The sequence below is a fragment of the Oncorhynchus mykiss genome, chromosome 9, assembly GCF_013265735.2.
Source record: "Oncorhynchus mykiss isolate Arlee chromosome 9, USDA_OmykA_1.1, whole genome shotgun sequence".
Lineage (NCBI taxonomy): Eukaryota > Metazoa > Chordata > Actinopteri > Salmoniformes > Salmonidae > Oncorhynchus > Oncorhynchus mykiss.
In genome coordinates, this window is record NC_048573.1 from 28,553,532 (window position 1) to 28,574,690 (window position 21,159).

The 21,159-nt window shown below is 42.8% G+C and overlaps 1 protein-coding gene across 2 annotated transcripts in view; it reads left to right on the forward strand.

Moving 5' to 3' along the window:
• The first annotated feature begins 237 nt into the window (after positions 1-237).
• LOC110531878 (actin filament-associated protein 1) overlaps positions 238-21,159 on the forward strand; it is a 109,866-nt gene continuing 88,944 nt past the window's right edge. Inside the window, exons 1-2 of one of the 2 annotated variants that reach the window (XM_036987778.1) lie at positions 252-379; positions 4,775-4,828. Coding sequence is in view for 1 of the 2 variants with exons in the window: in XM_036987777.1 (XP_036843672.1) it covers positions 361-379 (19 nt within the window). In the remaining variant the exon portion in view is untranslated. Of the gene's footprint in view, positions 380-4,774; positions 4,829-21,159 lie in introns of both variants that reach the window. The other variant, XM_036987777.1, reaches the window with a different exon arrangement.

Genomic DNA, 21,159 nt, shown 5'->3' on the forward strand with positions numbered 1-21,159 from the left:
TAAATCAGCGTGGACCAGATTGACGCGCTCTCCTCTCCCCACTATGTATTGTTTCTGCAGTGAGGATTCACTCTCTTTGGATCATTATTTTGTAACTTAACTTTTAAAAAAAACAGTACCATAGTACCAAACATTTTTTTGAGCTCAAAAAAAGCAGTAGTGTGCAAATCAGGCAGCCAAAATGAACGCCTCTTTCACCGATGCAATTCGGTTCCAACCTTCACCAAAACGATCCGTTCGTTCGCCAATGACCCATCACCAAGGGAAAGGAAGCAAGGAGCTAGGGAAGGGAGACGCACGAGAGTCCACAGCCTGCTTACTATACAGGATAAGTGCGCACCCTGGAAGTATCTAGGCGACATGGACAGAAACGGAAAAGGTAAGCGTTTTTGTTTTACGCCTACACATCTACTTTCATTCATTGTTATTCTGTCCGTGATTGTTGAGATAATTGTAGTCTAACAAAACCACGCGCTCATAACCATGTTTCTACAGTAGCATAGCTTGCTATCACCTCGAAGGGTGTGTGTCGTTTGTGTTTGGAGGAAATATAAGGCGTTTTGCTGTAGAATTTTCCAATGTATTATGTAAACGATATCAGTTTGTGGCGTTTGTTTGTCCCCCCCCCCCCCTTGTTTTGGCATAATACTTCCGTATAAATTGTTTCGCTGACAGTTTTTTTTTTTCTCGTGAGAATAAAATGATTTGCCTCGTCTGTCTCGACTCCAGTTGAGCATTTCAATATAAATGGTCAAAGTATTCTTGCTACAACAATTTGAACAAGGTTGCTATGAGGGATGGAGAGGCACAACACAAAGGAACACGAGGTGTAGACCAACAGGGGTGAGCAGGTTGCAGCGTGATTAATTGACAGACTAATGAACTCACACGGTATGGTGCTCGTGACCATACCTCATTGGCTGGGACACTGTAGGTGTATCAAAGGACCCGCATTTGCTTCCTGTCATCGTATTCTCTCCTATCGTTGTATTATTTCCTCCATGTGAACTGAGGCCGAAAATTGAACAGGTGGAAGCAAATTATGGCCAAAAGCACCATTCCATGTAGCCTCCCAGTATGTGTAAAGCCTACTGTTTATGCCAAAAAGCTTAGGCTTTAATGGCACAGATGGCGAATTTACCCAGAAACTACAGAGTGGCTGGTTCAAGCTCCAATCCTGCCGTACCCCCTCAATCACTAGAACCATATAGCTTTTAACTAGCCTGTCGTTTCAGATCGGTAAAGATGAAGGGCATGGAACAAGGAAAGGAAATGCTTAAGAGTAAGACTATTGTGATGCAGCATGGTAGGGATCAGCTGGTCGCACCCTGCAGCAGCCACTCATGGCTGCTGAGACTGACTGGCCGGGAGGGAGGGAGGGTCAAGAAGCTCAGTTATTTAGAACAAATCCAATGAATCAAATATAATGGGGCACAGGCTGGGGAAAATCTGCTGGGTTTGGATTAATTAGACTACATGTTTAGGAAAGGGCACCGTTTTGAAGGGATAAGCAATAACTGGAAATGACACTTACCAATGACCTGGGCCGTTTTCTTAAATATTGGATTGAAATATGTTTTAACAGCGTTTTGTATTTTAGTTGGTCATTGGGCCTGTCTATAGTCTCCATCTCTACCTTAGCTGACCTGTATCCCCCAGTCCGGTTTGTTTACAAGGAATTTGGTGGGGAAATAATCCCTGGAACCTTTACTTCTACTGCCTTTGTTGTATTTTTACCCCTAATTGTGTGTGCCTGAGGCTCGGTATTTCCCCAGCTCTTTATGGAAGCCAAAGCCAATCCACCCCAGTCAGTCCAGGCAGGCAGTCCCTGTAACAATGGACAATGGAAGGCAGACCTACTGTATACATCCTGCAAGCTCTTTGGCCGCAGTATTGGACCAACTCTTTTTTTTTTTTTGCATCCCAAATGGCATCCTATTCACTTTGTAGTGCTCTGGTCAAAAGTAGTGCACTACATAGGGAATAGGGTGTCATTTGGGACACACTCGACCTTGCGCAACCTGGGAGAGGGCGACAGTGGCCGTGGAGCACACACAGGTCCCCTGTGACAACTTTCTCGTCCCATGTCCTGATTGATACACAAGAAGTAGCAGCTATTGAGGAGCAGGGCCTCAGTGGGTCATTTCCCATAAAAAAATATGTGTCAGAGTATGGGTGGTATGGTTTTGAGTTGAATCTGAGGTGAAACTGTGATCCCCTGTCCATAGCAGCGGGAAATAGGGGTGCTGCAGCACACCCTAAAAATCGAAAAGAAAAGTGATCTATAAAAACAAAATCTCACAAAAGTAGTGCTCTGGGCCTTTACTAGTCCTGTATTAGCGGGCCGATATAGCCGTCTGTAGTGCAGGCAGCAAATTCTCATCCTACATCTTGCAGTAACCGACTGAGATTTCTGGCAGTTGGTTCCATTAAGCCAACCATGTCGGTGCTGTGGGCGTTGCTGGTGATGTCACTATTGGACATCTGTGCCCCTGGGTGTGAGGTAGCGAGTTAGCGTGGGGTGCGCAGTGCAACACAGCTGCGTGGGCTGAGATACGGTTCCCCCTGCCATTAATCCATGTCGTGAGTATTATCCCTACCATCACCAACCCACCCTATCCCCACTGATTTAGTGAGAACAGAAAGGGTAATACTACGACAGCATTGATTCAATGTTGATTAAACGTTCGCAGTGGGGCTCCTTCTCAGTTCCTCGTCATGTAGGGAAGAGTAAGGTTAGCTCGGATTGGAACTGTGCCATTGCATCTCTCTCTTTCTGTCTTTCTCCATCACTGCTTCTCTGTGTGTTCTCTCATGCTGTAAAATAGATCTGTTCGCTTCTCTTACCTTCCAACTCTCTCTGAATCTACTTCTATTCTCCATGCCTATCTTTCAGTCTCCTCTTCTCTTTCTCTCTCTCGCTCTCAAACTTCTGTTTTTCTTACAGGCCGGTGCATGATTTCTGAAGCATCACTATTCATGTACTGTAGGGTTTTGACCTAGTAAAGGGGATTTTAAAATCTTTCTCTAGTGGTTATCAGTGTACCATACTTTGCCCGAGGACAGTGTTCCTAGACTCCCTCTGTCTGTGCTGTCTCTCTGGTGGGTACAGTGAGTCTGCTGTGCCTCAGGGTGGCGTTCTGTAGTGTGTGTCAGGGCCAGACGCATTACAGCAGGGCTAAGTGTGAAGGTGGAGTGCACTATGGGAGGATCCGTAGCTTTCCTTTTCTCCCTCGCTCGCTCTCATTCCTCAGAGAGTCTGTTGAGCTCCGCTGTCTTTAGTCCAGGTGTTTGCCTTGAGGAAAACATCCTGCCCCCAATGGTCTGTAAGAAGACAGAATGATGAAGGAAGCATATTGTGCTTGCGTGCGTGCGTCCATGTATGCAAATACATCATATGTGTGCGTGTGTGCGTGCATGTGATAGTTACCCAGCCTCATTTTCCTCCTGCATAGCCTAGCAGTGACTAAAGCAATGTATCAATTTCTAACATTGTCCTTTGTTATGTAAGGATTAGCCTAACCTTCTCCCTGTCTCCCTGATAATGCCTCTAAGTATACCTGGGCATAGTTCCACCTCCATTACTCTCCCCACATCTCGCTACAGTCATTCAAACTGACATCTAGATTTGATTAATGTTATGAATCATTGCTCCAATAATAATTCTGACTTAAAGATCGCCTCCAGTGGCTGGAGCCATCTAGCTGAAACCCTTGGCATGTCATGTGTCGTAGGTGACGAAAAGTTCACGGGGAAAATCTGAGGTAAAATGTGATTTGCGAGAGTGCACCCCTGTCTGACGCTCGGTACCTGTCGGTGCTTGTGTTATGAGTACCGTGGGGAGAGTAGAGTACGCATGATTGCTCTGCTTCAAGTAGGGATACGAGGGACGACGTTCAGTTCGTGTTCTGACAAGGCTGGCATCTGGAGCTGAAGTGAATGTGTTTTGATAGTTTGCGCTGCCTGACACAAGGTCATCATACTAGCGTTGGGGTCATTTTGATGACTCGTTTTTCCAAAGCCGAAAGTCTCTTCATTCCCTTTTGAGTTGATCGCCCTTTCAGCAACAGTTGTCAGTTTTTCTGTGAATCATCTTTGTGATATCCATTTAAGATATTTGTGTTGAGTTGGATTCTGCTTGGTTAGACATGAACACACCGTATGCATGTCAATACAATATGTTTTGAACATTTCCAATATCATGTCCCTGTTATATTGCAGTAATGTATAGCTTGCTCTGGGTTTCTGGAAGCCTCTCTCCAGTCCTGGCGGCTGTGTTTTGGATATGGCAAGCGTTTTGGATGTTTGTCCTCTGAATGATGTTATCACAACATTAGCTCTCTCCTCACCCCTAGGAATCCCCCCCCCCCCCCCCCCCCCACACACAGGCTCTATCCTTCCCCTCTTCTCCGTTCCCTTCAGGGCAACAAAAAACATGACTGAACTAGAACCTCAAAGCCATAGCCCTGGTAAGTAAGGTTGCTGAGGGTGTTGCAGCACCCTCTGATGAATTGAAATTGAACGGAAAAAAAATGTGTGAACTAGGCCTTTACTACTCCTGTTTGAACGGCGAAAAATACTCCTCAGCACCTTCCATTAATATGTCATGAATCCAGATGGAGACTCAAGGCCAGGTAGAAAATCATTAGAGAGGGAGTGGAGAAGATTGACTTTCTCTATTATCTGTGAGTACTACTGTAGGGTGTTGTTATTATTTTTTTAAATGTGTTTTTTCGTTGTTGTTTTTCTGTGTCTGTCTGTCTACCCACCCCAGGTATTTGAGATAAACCCCCCCAGTGCTGTGAGTCAGTGTCTGAGAGGGCATGAGGTGAGTTTTGCTGCAGGCTCCTACAGTCTTTGTGCATTGACTCCTCACAAAGAGCAGTGTGTGTGTGTGTCTCAGCTCAGTGTGTCTCAGCTCTGAACTACTCAACACAGAGGGCAGAGGGGTGAGCACAGAAGAGCCTGAGCCCTTCCCTGCCTCCCATTGTTTGTCTGTCTAACTCCTCCCCTCTCTATCTGTCTTTCACATTCACTCTATAATATTTAACAGTTAAACACAGTATATAGAATTCACTTGTTCTCAGTCTTGTCTCTCCATAAAATCTCTCATTCCTACTTTCTTTCCATCTGACCTAACCCTCACTTGTGGTAAATGGCTTCTCCCCAATGAAGTTTCTTTCTCTCTCTCTCTCTCTCTCTCTCAAAATCCCTCACCCTCTCTACCTCTCTCTAATTAGGGTCTCTGTAAAATAATGGTTATTAGCCTCTTTCTCTCCCTCCCTCTCTCTGCCTCTCCAGTCTTCCCGGGAGGAGAGGGGGAAGGATTCCAGTTAATCAGACTGTGTGTGTCTATACTCCCTGCACAGTCGTCTGGTCACCCTGACCACCAAGCCTCCCCACATGGTAGCAATTTGAAGCGAGGGACGAGAAAGGAGAGATAGAAGATGAAAGAGGGGAGGTAGTTAGCGCCCTTGCCACATTTATGAGACGGAGGTTGCCGGGGAAAGTGGTGCGGTTTGGGTCGGACCCAAAGTAGATCTATAAAGTAGAGGGAAGGATATAGTTTGAGAGAGAAATGATGTTCGCCTCAGAGTGTCACTTTGCTCCTGTAAAAGGCTATTGGAATCCGCTAATGGCTCCCAGGCGCTAGGGAAGTTAGCACGGTCGGATCAAACAGTTTGGGCTGTTTTACGGCGGGGGATCGATGTTGGATGTGGTGTGAACATCTGTAACATAACCAAATAATGTGGTGTTTTGGTCATCAAAATGGACTTGTTCACAGACTTTGTTGACGTGTTCCATTGAGGGTGAGACTAGGTTTAATTAAAAGGAGACGTATCTACAGTATACCAGGTTAGGGGAGAGAACTGTTATTTAGATCTAGGCCGAATGTCATGTCGTCACATTTTCAAGGGGTCCCTCATAACACAGCTGTTCCTTTCGTTGGCATTCACACACGGGTTATTGGATTACTACACACACACACACACACACACACACACACACACTCACACATTATAAACAGCTTCATCGGTGCATAAAGTTTGGGCTTGTAAGCGCATGGTTCTACAAGGTGAAGTCCCGTCATTCTTTCACTAGGGTAGTTTGTCTCCCTGCCCTTTGCCTTTCATCCTAAATATTTTCACACACGGCACCTGCCTGCAGACACATCTGCCTGCGTCCTGTTCGATCTGTGCAGACTTGCATAGACATCGGCATGGCAGTGGCACATCTTCCACATACACGTGCATGCACACACACTCACAAGCACGCATACACACTAGAGGTCGACCGAGTATGATTTTTCAACGCCGATACCGATTATTGGAGGACCAAAAAAGCCGATACCGATTAATCGGCCGATTTGAATAAATAATCATATTTTTAAATTTGTAATAATGACAATTACAACAATACTGAATTAACATTTATTTTAAACTTTAATATAAAACATCAACAAAAATCAATTTAGCCTCAAATAAATTATGAAACATGTTCAATTTGGTTTAAATAATGCAAAAACAAAGTGTTGGAGAAGAAAGTAATATGTGCCATGTAAAAAAGCGAACGTTTCAGTTCCTTGCTCAGAACATGAGAACATATGAAAGTTGGTGGTTCCTTTTAACATGAGACTTCAATATTCCAAGGTAAGAGGTTTTAGGTTGTAGTTAATATAGTATTTATAGGACTATTTCTCTCTATACCATTTGTATTTCATATACCTTTGACTATTGGATGTTCTTATAGGCAGTATAGTATTGTCAGTGTAACAGTATAGCTTCCGTCCCCTTCCTCGCCCCTACCTGGGCTCGAACCAGGAACACATCGACAACAGCCACACTCGAAGCATCGCTATCCATAGCTCCACAAAAGCCGCGGCCCTTGCAGCGCAAGGGGAATAACTACTCCAAACTACTCTTGAAACAGTATTAGCGCACACCCAGCTAACTAGCTAGCCATTTCACATTGGTTACACCAGCCATTAGGCTTGAAGTCAAAAACAGCACTGTGCTTGCGAAGAGCTGCTGACAAAACGCACGAAAGTGCTGTTTGAATGAATTATTATGGGCCTGCTGCTGCTCAGTCAGACTGCTCTATCAAATCAGATATAATTATAACATAATAACACACAGAAATACGAGCCTTTGGTCATTAATATGGTCGAATCCGGAAACTATCATTTCAAAAACAAAATGTTTATTATTTCAGTGAAATACGGAACCGTTCGGTATTTTATCTAATGGGTGGCATCCCTAAGTCTAAATATTCTTGTTACATTGCACAACCTTCAATGTATGTCATAATTACGTAAAATTCTGGCAAATTCTTTTGCAATGAGCCAGGCAGCCCAAACTGTTGCATATACCCTGACTCTGCGTGCAATGAACGCAAGAGAAATGACACAATTTCACCTGGTTAATATTGCCTGCTAAACTGGATTAGTAGTTATAACTAGTGATTATGATTGATTGTTTTTTATAAGATAAGTTTAATGCTAGCTAGCAATTTACCTTGGCTTCTACTGCATTCGCGTAACAGGCAGGCTACTCGTGGAGTGCAATGGTTAGAGCGTTGGACCAGTTAACTGTGCGGTTGCAAAGTGGAACCCCTGAGCTGACATGGTGAAAATCTGTCATTCTGCCCCTGAACAAGGGAGTTAACCCACAGTTCCTAGGCAGTCATTGAAAATAAGAATGTGTTCTTAACTGACTTGCCTAGTTAAATAAAAGGTATAAAAATATCGATATATTTTTTTAATAATCGGAGATCGGCGCCCAAAAATACCGATTTCCGATTGTTATGAAAACTTGAAATCGGCCCTAATTAATCGGCCATTCCGATTAATCGGTCGACCTCTAATACACACACTAGTGTTTCATGGTATCCCGAAACCTCTATACTTTTTAGTTTTTCGATACTAGAACATGAACAGTACTAAAACTGTTGTTACTTTCTGTCCAACGTGTCTCACGTTGTATACTGACTGAGAGGATCAAGTCTGTCTATCAGCACAGGCAACGTGCCTATATTGCATGGAGTGCACCGCTCATGCCTCTTGCCTGCTCCGCTTACTCATTGCTAGAGGACTGGGAGTCTGGGCTACATACATTTTGCTTCCCTCTCATGCACACAGCAGTTAGCACACTTGGATAATGCAACACTGCATTTAGAAGTGTTGAAACTGTCAATGTCCATACAGGCTACAAAACTTTACTTCCAGATTTGTAGGCTAACTAAAAAATAATAATAATAATTTGTAGGCTAACTAAAAAAAAATAATAATAATAATTTGTAGGCTAACTAAAAAAATAATAATAATAATTTGTAGGCTAACTAAAAAAAAATAATAATAATTTGTAGGCTAACTAAAAAAAAATAATAATAATAATTTGTAGGCTAACTAAAAAAATAATAATAATAATTTGTAGGCTAACTAAAAAATAATAATAATAATTTGTAGGCTAACTAAAAAAAAATAATAATAATAATTTGTAGGCTAACTAAAAAAATAATAATAATAATTTGTAGGCTAACTAAAAAATAATAATAATAATTTGTAGGCTAACTAAAAAATAATAATAATAATTTGTAGGCTAACTAAAAAATAATAATAATAATTTGTAGGCTAACTTTTGTCGCTAGCTTACATTAGAAGCTAAAATCAATTCAGTACCTTAAGTACTTTGTGATAACCATAACACAAAATTTGGTGATTGTCACAGAAAAAAAACATTTTTAGCTAATTCACTTAATCATCTCTCCCTCACGTCTAAAGACACACTTCAGGTATCAGGTATCTCTCCTCTCAACTGACTGTGTGGGAATGTGACTTGTGAATGATGTCATTAGTGGGTCTTAGAGACCGTGTCCTCTTTTATAAAAGAAGAGATCTCTACTTCTATGCAAATGTTGTTGATCAGTACAATAATATAATTCCCAAGTGGAACCGAAACAGATTGTTTGTCATCTGTAGTCCCGTGAAAACAGTGAGTAACTCAGTGCAAGCTCAATAACTCAAGCATGCATAGATTCCTATTGAATATGCATTCATCTGTATTGTGAATAGAACTAGGCTTTGGTATTTACCCAGTTTGTCAATAGAGTTACCATTCAAATACATTATTACCGTTATGTTTTATCTAGTTAGATTGGTAAAAACAAAGTCTAATTTAATTGTATGATTTATGAATTAATGCAGACGTGGCTGTCTCAGAATTTTTATTTTCTTATGACAATTCTGGAATGTAATGATAGTGAACTCAAAAGATGCCCAATGATTGAACAGAAGTTGCTGAGTTTCTGTCTGAATCAAGTGCCATTCTGTATCTTTGGCTAATACGCCTTTTTTGTCGCTGTTTTGAGTATTGTGGCGGTATCGAGTATCGTGATACTAAATATGGTATTGTGTCAAACTTCTGGTATCGTGACAACACTAACACACGTACACACACATCACATTCACAACGCAGTGAATTCTCTGAATTTGTTTCCCTGTGAATGACCTATTCAATCAGAACCCCCAAAATGCTGCAATTGCGGTCTTCCTGACCGTAGCCCTCAGCTACAACTGTCAACACCAGACAGGGAACGGAACCATCACATTCCTCCAATCCCCTTTCCTGGAAGACACACACACCACATTGTCAACATGAACATGAGGCTGTCTGTCATATTCTTTCAGCGCTCATCATCCCTCTCGTCTCATTCCTCAGCCCTGGAATGACTTGGCCTGTTGATGGGCTGCTTATGCTGTGGCTCAGCAAGTGTGTGTGTGTGTGTGTGTGTGTGTTTGTGTGTGTGTTGGAGGTTGTTGTAGCCTCTCCCAGGGATCCTGTACCCTATTTGATGTGCAGCGGTATCACCCTCTGGGCTTTTTAATAAAGACGTCTGTTATCTGTAACCAGGCAATAACAACTAGTCTCTCTGGACTGAGAGGGGGTCCTTCTCATATCCTAGTAGAGGAAATGTAAATGGGATTGAGCTGGACGCTGTGTGTTTTGGGTGAGGCTGTAGTTTGTGTTGCGGTTCTGGACTGGACTTCTTCTATTAGTGCATCTGTCCTGGTACTGTATAGGGTTGTTGTTGAATTGACCAAAGCTATAGTAACATTTAAATACAGAGCTGGTTAGAGAGAGAGGAGGGGTAGAGAGATGGGGAAGAGAAACAAAGACCACTGGTTTGATGTGGAATGCAAAAACATAAGAAAGAAATTGAGAAACCTATCCAACCAAAAACAGAGAGACCCAGAAATCCTGAGTCTGCACTATGGTGAATCACTAAAACAATACAGATATACACTACTGAAAAGGAACAGCACGTCAGAAATCAGTTCAGTGTAATTGAAGAATCCATAGAATCTAACTACTTCTGGGAAAATTGGAAAACACTAAACGAACAACACGAAGAGTTCTATATCCAACATGGAGATGCATAGATTAACCACTTCTCCAATCTTTTTGGCTCTATAACAAAGAGCAAAAACATACATGATCAATTGCAAATCTCAGAATCAGCTATTAACACTAGATCTGCCATAGGTCAACAGCCACTGATGTTTGCTGAATCATGCTCCTTCCCTCTGACTGTTCCTAAATGTTTGTATTTTACACTGCTCATTTGTCCGAATTTTGAAATCACAAACAAAAGTATTTAGAGCCTTTTTTTTACCAGTTGTATTTTTTCACACCTATTCCCAACTTAACCTGTAACCTGCCAAGACAATGTGCTGTAGGACGTTGGTACCCAGCCAGGCACTAATGCGTCTCTCTCTCTCCTCACCGAATGAATGATAAATGAATGAATGAGCACTAATTGTGCACCTTACTTCACAATTGAATTTAAATTAGGCCTAGCTGAATGACGAGGGTGAAGAGGTTGATTTTAATTGGCAAAGAACAATGGTTTAATGATGAGTTTGTTATGCCTATTTATCAGCAGCAAATAATTGGACGTTGTACTCCGGGGGTTGATACCATTCTCTTTTACATTTTACTTTGTAAAAAGAAGCTGTTTTGGGACTTTTATGTACTATACCTCTATTACTAATCAAATATCTATTTCCCTGTATATGGCCTCGCTATTGTTATTTTACTGCTGCTAATTTAATTATTTGTTACTTTTATTATTATTTTGGGTGTTTTTTTATAGCATTGTTGGTTAGGGCTGTTGTATTCGATGCATGTGACAAATAAAATGTGATTTTAATGTATTTTAAGGGAAACAAGAACATGCTACATGTAGGCCTTTTAGAATGATGCAAAATATATCCTCTACTCTATCCAGTGAAGCAAACGATGCCAGCCCACTGAATGAATGACAAATGGATAATTGTGCACCTTACTTCACAATCAAATTTATACAAAGTGAATGATGAGGGCGAAGAGGTTGTTTTAATTTAGATAATTTAATGATGAGTTTGTGTTATGCATATTTATCAGCGTTGGCGCTGATGTTAATAAAAAAAAAAGTACATTCCCCCTCCCCCCTAGTGCGTGATGAGACAAGGGTATCCCTACCTGCCAAACCCTCCCTAACCCGGACGACGCTAGGCCAATTGTGCGTCGCGCCCAGCTGCGACAGAGCCTGGGCTCGAACCCAGAGTCTCTGGTGGCACAGCTAGCACTGCGATGCAGTCAGACCACTGCCCCACCCGGGAGGCCCGATGTCAATCATTTGACCGCACGCTTTGCGGATTGATACCATTCTCTTTTGCATTTACTTTGTAAAAATAAGCTGTTACAGGACTGTTTTTATTAACTGTTATTCTATTACTAATCGAATGTATTGTAAGAGAAAGGAAAACATGTTATGTGTTGCAGTAGGCCTTTAGAATGATGAAAAACATGTCCTTGACTCTATCCAACTTAATGAGCGAGAAACAAACGATGCCAGTCAGTCAGCCTGCACAGCCCGTCAATTGAAACTACATCTAAACTATACCAAAACTAATTTCACACATATTAAGAGTTAGCCTATAGACAAGATTCAATTGACAATCTGACCATATTATGCAGTTTCTATTACTTATCTTTTGTCCATGAATATCCATGCTGTCCATGCATTCAGCTCATGACCACCCACGTGGCAGCATTGCTCTGGCTACTAAGTGCAAACTAGTAGTATAACAAACTTAAAATGTTAAATATGCTATTCTGTCATTAATGGATGAATAGGTGATATAAACTAGACAGAAACCGATCATGTTGTATATGACTTCACTGAACTGTATGATGAAGAGGGTGATTTGAATTTAGAACACTAGTGTGATTTTGATGAATAGTGGGCGGTCTAATTATTTTATTATGGAAGGCTGGATATGGTATATAATTTACCCTCCGAGTCAAATCAGACACTGAGTGCAACATACAAAGTGTGTAGTTCACAATGGTAGCCTGGACCAAACGAATGGACGCACTGACAGCTTTGCAAATGCTGCAGAATTTAGGTGAGTTGGAGGATCAGATATTGAACTTGAAATCGATGTTGCCGATGAAGAGTCTTCATCTGATTTTGAGCCTCTGCAACCCCCTCCGATGCCTGAGCCTCGCCGTAGAAAAACCAGAACAGAGTCAGGAGGGATGGCACGGTTTGTGTAGAAAGGAGGGACACGTTTGACATGCAGATGTTGCAGCACATCAGAGATTGTATTGTTGCTCATGTGCACAGGAAAGGAAACAGTAGGTGGGACATGTCTGTGGATGAATTCTGAGAGATTATTGCACTCTTGTATGTCTTGTATGTACAACGGAAAGAGCATGGATATGGAGTCATTTTAGTCTGATGGATATGGTGTGGACAGTTTCTGAGACTATGCCATGCATTCCCTTCAGAGCGATTATCCGACACCTGCTGCAGGTGCACACAAAACAAGGCCCATGAAAACTATGTGCAGTGCAACCAATTTTGTTTGTGAGGCTTGCTCACACAAAGCCCCGGAGCTGTGTGCTGACAGCATAAAGAGACGACGGGATTTGATTCATGCATAAAGGCACTCATGTAAGTGTCACGCCTGCTCCTGCTTCCTCTCTCTGGCGCTCGAGGGCCCAGGCTGCCCTTCATTACGCACACGTGTCACTGTCATTACGCTCATCAGCGCTCATTGGACTCACCTGGACTCCTTCACGTTGTTGATTGCCCCCTTCAATATCTGTTGGTTCCTCAGTTTTGTTCCCCGTGTCAGCATTATTGTCGCCATGTCCAGACGCTGTTCTTGTTTTGTTTGATGTCCGTTTTCCATTAAATGTTCACTCCCTGTACTTGCTTCTCGTCTCCAGCGTCGGTCCTTACAATAAGGGCACACTACAGTGTCCGATACAAATGACTGTTTCTATATCTTGTCATGAATATATTTCCACTAATATACACTGCTCAAAAAAATAAAGGGAACACTGATCTGAATGAATGAAATATTCTTATTAAATACTTTTTTCTTTACATAGTTGAATGTGCTGAAAACAAAGTCACACATTATCAATGGAAATCACATTTATCAACCCATGGAGGTCTGGATTTGGAGTGACACTCAAAATTAAAGTGGAAAACCACACTACAGGCTGATCCAACTTTGATGTAATGTCCTTAAAACAAGTCAAAATGAGGCTCAGTAGTGTGTGTGGTCTCCACGTGCCTGTATGACCTCCCTACAACGCCTGGACATGCTCCTGATGAGGTGGCGGATGGTCTCCTGAGGGATCTCCTTCCAGACCTGGACTAAAGCATCCGCCAACTCCTGGACAGTCTGTGGTGCAACTTGGCGTTGGTGGATGGAGCGAGACATGATGTCCCAGATGTGCTCAATTGGATTCAGGTCTGGGGAATGGGTGGGCCAGTCCATAGCATCAATGGCTTCCTCTTGCAGGAACTGCTGACACACTCCAGCCACATGAGGTCTAGCATTGTCTTGCATTAGGAGGAACCCAGGGCCAACCGCACCAGCATATGGTCTCACAAGGGGTCTGAGGATCTCATTTCGGTACCTAATGGCAGTCATGCTACCTCTGGCGAGCACATGGAGGGCTGTGCGGCCCCCCAAAGAAATGCCACCCCACACCATGACTGACCCACCGCCAAACCGGTCATGCTGGAGGATGTTGCAGGCAGCAGAATGTTCTCCACGGCGTCTCCAGACTTTGTCACGTGCTCAGTGAGAACCTGCTTTCATCTGTGAAGAGCACAGGGCGCCAGTGGCGAATTTGCCAATCTTGGTGTTCTCTGGCAAATGCCAAACGTCCTGCACGGTGTTGGGCTGTAAGCACAACCCCCACCTGTGGACGTTGGGCCCTCATACCCACCCTCATGGAGTCTGTTTCTGACCGTTTGAGCAGAAACATGCACATTTGTGGCCTGCTGGAGGTAATTTTGCAGGGCTCTGGCAGTGCTCCTCCTGCTCCTCCATGCACAAAGGTGTAGGTAGCTGTCCTGCTGCTGGGTTGTTGGCCTTCTCCAAGTCTCCTTATGTACTGGCCTGTCTCCTGGTAGCGCCTCCATGCTCTGGACACTACGCTGACAGACACAGCAAACCTCCTTGCCACAGCTCGCATTGATGTGCCATCCTGGATGAGCTGCACTACCTGAGCCACTTGTGTGGGTTGTAGACTCCGTCTCATGCTACCACTAGAGTGAAAGCACCGCCAGCATTCAAAAGTGACCAAAACATTATATAAAACATATCCTTGACTCTATCTAAACAAATTACTTATGTTTTATATGTTTCCAAGAATATTTCTTCATGCAATTAATCCTTTATAATAGTTGATGCACTATTTATCAAGCGTTGGTGCTTATGTTTGCTGCATCTTGCGGGTTCATATGCATCTGATGCATATGCTAAAGGAGACGCCAGGCAACGTACTGATGGGCTGAAAGGCCAGGTGGTTCTAGTGTTAAAGACTACCAAATCCCACTGGGTTCTCCAATTACATTGAATGAACTATAGGACAAAATACAAACCCTCCAACCCCAAAAGGCCTGTAGTGTGGATGGTATCCAAAATGAATTGATACAATATACAGACCACACATTCCAATTGGCTATACTTAAACTCTTTAACGTTCCTCAGTACTGGCATCTTCTCCAATATTTGGAACCAAGGACTGATCACCCCAATCCACAAAGGTGGAGACAAATTTGACCCCAATAACTACCATGGGACATGCATCAACAGCAACCTTGGGAAAATCCTCTGCATTATCATTAACAGCAGATTCATACATTTCCTCAGTGAAAACAATGTACTGAGCAAATGTCAAATTGGCTTTTTACCAAATTACCATACGAAGATCACGTATTCACTCTGCTCAACCTCATGCTTGTGCAGAGTGAATACGTGATCCTCAAACCTTCTCATGCTTTGTTTATTTCAAAAAAGCTTTTGCCTCAATTTAGAATGAGGGTCTGCTATACAAATTGATGGAACGCGGTGTTTGGGGGGGAAAACATACATACAACATTATAAAATCCATGTACACAAACAAGTGTGCAGTTAAATTTGGCAAAATATATATTTATTTCCACTGGGCTGTGGGGTGAGACTGGGATGCAGCCTGTTGCCCCACCCTATTCAACATATATATTGGCGAGGGCACTTGAACGGTCTGCAGAACCCGGCCTCACCCTACTAGAATCTTAAATTACATTTTTACTGTTTGCTGATGATCTGGTGCTTCTGTCTCCAACCAAGGAGAGCCTACAGCAGCACCTAGATATTCTGCACAGAATCTAAGACCTGGGCCCTGACAGTAAATCTCAGTAAGACAAAAATGATTGTTATCCAGAAAAGATACATTAAATTCTACAACCGCCTAAAAGGAAGCGATTCCCAAACCTTCCATAACAAAGCCATCACCTACAGAGAGATTAACCTAGCGAAGAATCCCCTAAGCAAGCGGGTCCTGGGGCTTTGTTCACAAACACAAACAGACCCCACAAAGCCCCCAGGACTGCAACACAGGCAGACATTGGCTCTCAAGATAGGCTACAGTGGGGAGAACAAGTATTTGATACACTGCCGATTTTGCAGGTTTTCCTACTTACAAAGCATATAGAGGTCTGTAAATGTTATCATTTATTATGCTCACCCACCTGGGGGCTTTGGCTTTGTTGGACCAACCATGCCAGGCAGGCTCAGACTCTTGAGGGGGCAGTGCTGCTCTAGTATGTCTCTGACCGTGTTTATCTTTCTGTCTTGGCTGCGTATGGGCGACTGGCAGTAGGCCTATAAAACAAATAAGGACTTCTCCTTAGTTTTTGGGTTTCTCAGGTGGGTGTCTATGATATAGGGTTGGGGAAACCGTTCCATCATGATAGAACAATTAATAATTAAACTATATGTATCATTTATTTGTAAATGTATAGCCCATATCAGCACAAAATTGAAAGCTCTCTTTGTCACAACTCGTGCTCGCAGACACACATGAACTCTGGCATTTGCAACCATTTTCCTTTTTTAATTTACTTAACTCCACACTTTTCCAAACATAGAAAACACACACCCCACCTTCCATCACATGTACACCCGCACATACCCACATATGGGGGGGCCTTCTATGTCCTCTGTTTGCTGTGTTTTTATCTCTACCATGTTGATACCTACCTCATTTCTGGCTTTTGAGTACTTTTGTGTTCCAGTTCCTTATATATATGAAGATGTATTATTTGAATAATAATCCTTTCTTCTAATGTTGTCTTATCTATTTATATAGAACTATAAATAGAAAGTTGAATTTTACAACATTCCCTATCTTGAATAGTGTATTTGTAGTTTATTCCTTTATCAATTGTTGTTTTTGTTTCCCTATTATCATTAAAATCCCTACCATGGATATTATTGGTCGTTCCATTATTCGACTCCTCTATGGGTACTTTGTAATATTTACAGTAGGAATGGAGTAGTCTTGGTGTCTCGGAACAATTGGTTATCAATATACAGTTTGACGACGAGAGCTACACGTTTCTCTTTTAATCTATTTAGCTTGAAGAGTGGGTACAGAATTTTGCACCGCTCTGCAATTTCCTAACTCCCTAACTCTGTCTTCCTCTTTTTACCTCTCCCTCTCTCTTTACTGGGAAATAACTATTACACACGCAATCGTGTGTATGTTAATGTGTGTAGCAGCTGGCCAAAGGGCCATCCCCTCAGTACTGTGTGTTATAGTTCTGTCATACACTCAAATATGATTCGCTCTCTCATTGCGTTACAGAAGTGGTACTCAAAGTCGGGGTCGCGACCCCACAGTAAAAAATAAAATTAATAATAATTAAGAGTATTGAATGGGATGATATACAAACATTTTTGAGAAAGATTTGAAAAATGTTATTCATTTTGATAAGAGATGAAAATGCAATGAATTGAATGTTTATTTGTTGATGTAAAAATTTTAATTGACTTTTTTTTTTTTTTTTTACTTTTTTTTTTAAGGTTCTGTCATTATATTGGGATGGGTTGGAGAGAAAGACTTCAGTAAAAATGGGATCCCTGCTGAAAACGTTTGAATACCACTGTATTACAGTGTGTGTGTTGCAGCCTAAAGCTAATAAACACTATTGCACCATACAGAGTCTGGACTGCCATTCAATTCCTTGAATTGCATTGCAGCCATGTTACTTGACTGACTTCAACCTGACTGGTTGCCAGCCGTACACTGCTCCAGCACAGAAATCAAAGAGTATCAAAGCATATTTGACTCCCGCTTTAATTTCCCAAGTGCTGTTCTTTCCAGCCTCATCAAAGCACCATGGATTTTAAAAAAAACAACGGGGAAAATCTCCATCATGGAAGTGCCTCAACAAATCACCCGGCAACCGGCGCGGAAACAGCGAGTGAAAACACTTCCTGTCGCCATGCTGGGTGGGTGGACGTTGGGTGTGAGTCATCGTTCAGCCCCCCCGGGCCAGTGAGCGACTCTATATTCCAGATGGGGGAGGGAGGGTTGGCATCATTAGTTGGCCAGACCATGTGCTTGCAGTCTGAGGTGGGTTGGGAGTGTGGACTCACACAGTCATACTGAGACTTGAGTGATGATCACACACTCTTTTCTGGTACATTACAGGTTACTGGTATTCAGCCTAGGTCCATTAGTTTCATTATAGCACAGAACCTCCTTTTTGATTAGTGTTGAACCTGTCACCCAAGTGTGTTTGCGTGGACACCTCACCCAACAGAGAGGTCAGGGAGAGCCCAACAACTTGTGCCCCGAAACCACATTATTCAAATGTGACACAAAAGAGTGAGTGAGAGCCAGAACAACATTGAGAAAAGGAAATGCTGGAAAATGATAGAGACAGAGGAGAGGTTGCACTATAAGAGATGATAGGTGGACATTCTGTATCGACACACACACACACACACACACACACACACACATTTATGGTTTCTTGCTTTATAAGACTAGGACATTTGTTCAGTGCAATAACAGTCTCTTCCTCTCATCCAAGGATCAACCAGAGGAAATTGCACAGCAATCTCCCTGCCGACTCCCCTGGCCACTTTGTCTCTGCCAGAGACCAGATATAGTATAAACGCACACGCAGAGATGGACACATGCACGCACACACAAATCGTCTGCTGGGAGCGTTGTTATTGAACATGTGGGGGGGGGGGTCTGTCTGACAAATGTGTGTATGTAAACATATGGTGTGTACACACGTGTATGTTGTGACTGTTGTGGAACAGTCAATCCCTCAGGGTGGGGTTGAGATGTGTTTTGGTTCTGAGTCAGGTTCCTGGTATTTTACCTGCACTTCCTACTGTCCCTCTGTTTTACTTTCGTCTGAACTTTTGTGTCTGACATTGACCCCCCCCCCCCCCCCCCCACAAAAAAAGTTGAGTACTCTTTCTTACTGTAGTGTAGTTGCCAGACGTTCTCTTTTCCCTCTTTCTTCCCTCGTTCCAGGATGTTTGCCATGTGTGGTTTTCTGGGGGCTGTGTTCGTGTTAGGAAGGCTCTACGTTATGTGTGTGTGTGCCCGTTTGTGTGTGTTATGCTGGTGTGTCAGCCCTCTCGGCCCTAATTGTTATTTACACAAGCCTCAACACTAATGACCGACTCAAAGTCAATTTCATGCAAAGTTTCCTTTTCATTACTATTTTAACCCACTTTATCCGCAGACTGTAAATGTCAGCTATTTCTGGACGGAATCGTTGTTTTTACTTTGATAATGAGCGTGTCACACCCTTTTCTGTTTTGAAAAAAAGACTGGGGGGGGGGGGAAATACGTGGACACCGTTTACAGTGGAAGACTAGCTGTGCTATTTCCATCTCACCTTCTCCTGTGTGTGTGTGTGTGTGGCATGTTATTATGCGTTTATTGGCACCCTTCGCTCGCCTCCGGTCTCCCCCGGTTCAGGGGTGCTTTAGTGAGGTGTGGTCTGGGTTGGCCCGTGCTCCAGTCTCTTGTACAAGGGTGTGTCCCGTTTTCCTAGACGGAGTTCGGGGCTGGAACGCTGTTCTGTTCACCAAAGTTTGGAATCCTTGAGTAAATAACAGTTCCATATGTATTTGTGTTAACAAGAGGAGGAGGGGATGGTGCATACACAGACATAAAAACTCAGACAGAAAACTGACATCCAGACTATTTCTGGATTATAGCCCTGCACTATTTCCACCATCCATCTTTAGAGGATTACATTCACGTCATTGTCCCATTCAGTAGGATCTAATAGTCACCATTGAAGTCTAAACAGTCCTATTTTAGGGGGAGCTGCCTTCACTCCCAGAACAGACAGTACTCTACCTTTTTCATAACCTTACAAGGAACAAGTTGAACTCCCATCCCACCTTCATCCCGTTTCAGTCCTTCTCTTCTCTTTACTCCATCAAGCATTCCACAGGTGCAGTCATTTAACTACAATATACCGAGGGGATTTTCCTACAGAAGAATGTTACATTTTACATCACCCAATAATGTTTCAGTAGTCAGGAAATGTTCAAGATACCTAATCAATCAATCCTTTTATGTTTTTCTTTTTTTTAAATTTAACCTTTTATTTAACTAGGCAAGTCAGTTAAGAACAAATTCTTATTTACAATGACCCCGGCCAAACCCGGACGACGCTGGGCCAATTGTGCGCCGCCCTATGGGACTCCCAATCACAGTCGGATGTGATGCAGCCTGGTACTGCAGTGACACATCTTGCACTGAGATGCAGTGTCTTGGACCACTTGCGCCACTCGGGGAGCCCTGTAACTACATTTGTGTCATGTTGGGTTGTAACAGGAGCAGAGGCAATGTGTAGTAATTATTGTGACAACGTCAGTTAATAATGTAATAGGACACATAACCTTGTTTCCTCACATGGGACAGACTCCTGTGTTTTTCTGAGCTTTGTTTGATGTCGTAACAGATTGCTTCCCTTTTTATATTTACAGTGAAAGAAGTCATCGAGATGATAAGATTTCAATTCAAAATAGTATTTGTTTTCACAGCATATTGGGGGGGGGGGGGGGGACGAATGAGAGCGAGAGAGAGGTAACCCTGTGGAGCTGGCGTCCGAGGCTTTGAAGTCGCGGCTTTGTGGCCTGCACATGCCTCCGTTTCACTGGGGTAGCTCAGAACTCAAATGGGTCTCTCGCTCTCTGTGTGTGTGTGTACATTTGTGCCGCCTCAATGCATGCAGCCAAAGAATTCACTGACTACACTGCTTCTCTCCTCCTCTCCTCTCATCCCCCTCTCCTCTTTGGTACTGAAGCGGTTGTTATTGTTGGCTAGTATTGATTTGTGCCTTCTCATCTAGTCCATGATTCAGACCAACAGTACAGTTGGAGGAGGATCAACATGTGTTGCGTTGAGGTGTAGATGGCATCGGTACAGAAGCTTGAACTAACAGACTAGCGATACTAACAATAGGAAAACAACGTTTTGTGTATGAAAACGGTCATTTGGACCGACACATGTTGCTCGACAAGATGGAAAAATTAAGTCACTTGAGCGTTACACCGATCAAGACCTCCCCATGGTTCACTAACCAGACTGCAAAGGCATATGGCCATATTTAGTATTTATGACTCGGTGTCCACATGTATACAGCTGTGTATTCTACTGGAGTATTACTGTATCCATGGCATCTCCCACAAAAGGCAGGGGTTCGATGAGCTCATTCTAATTCCACTGAAAGTGACACACGTACATACCCACGGACACACACACACTGCCGAGAACT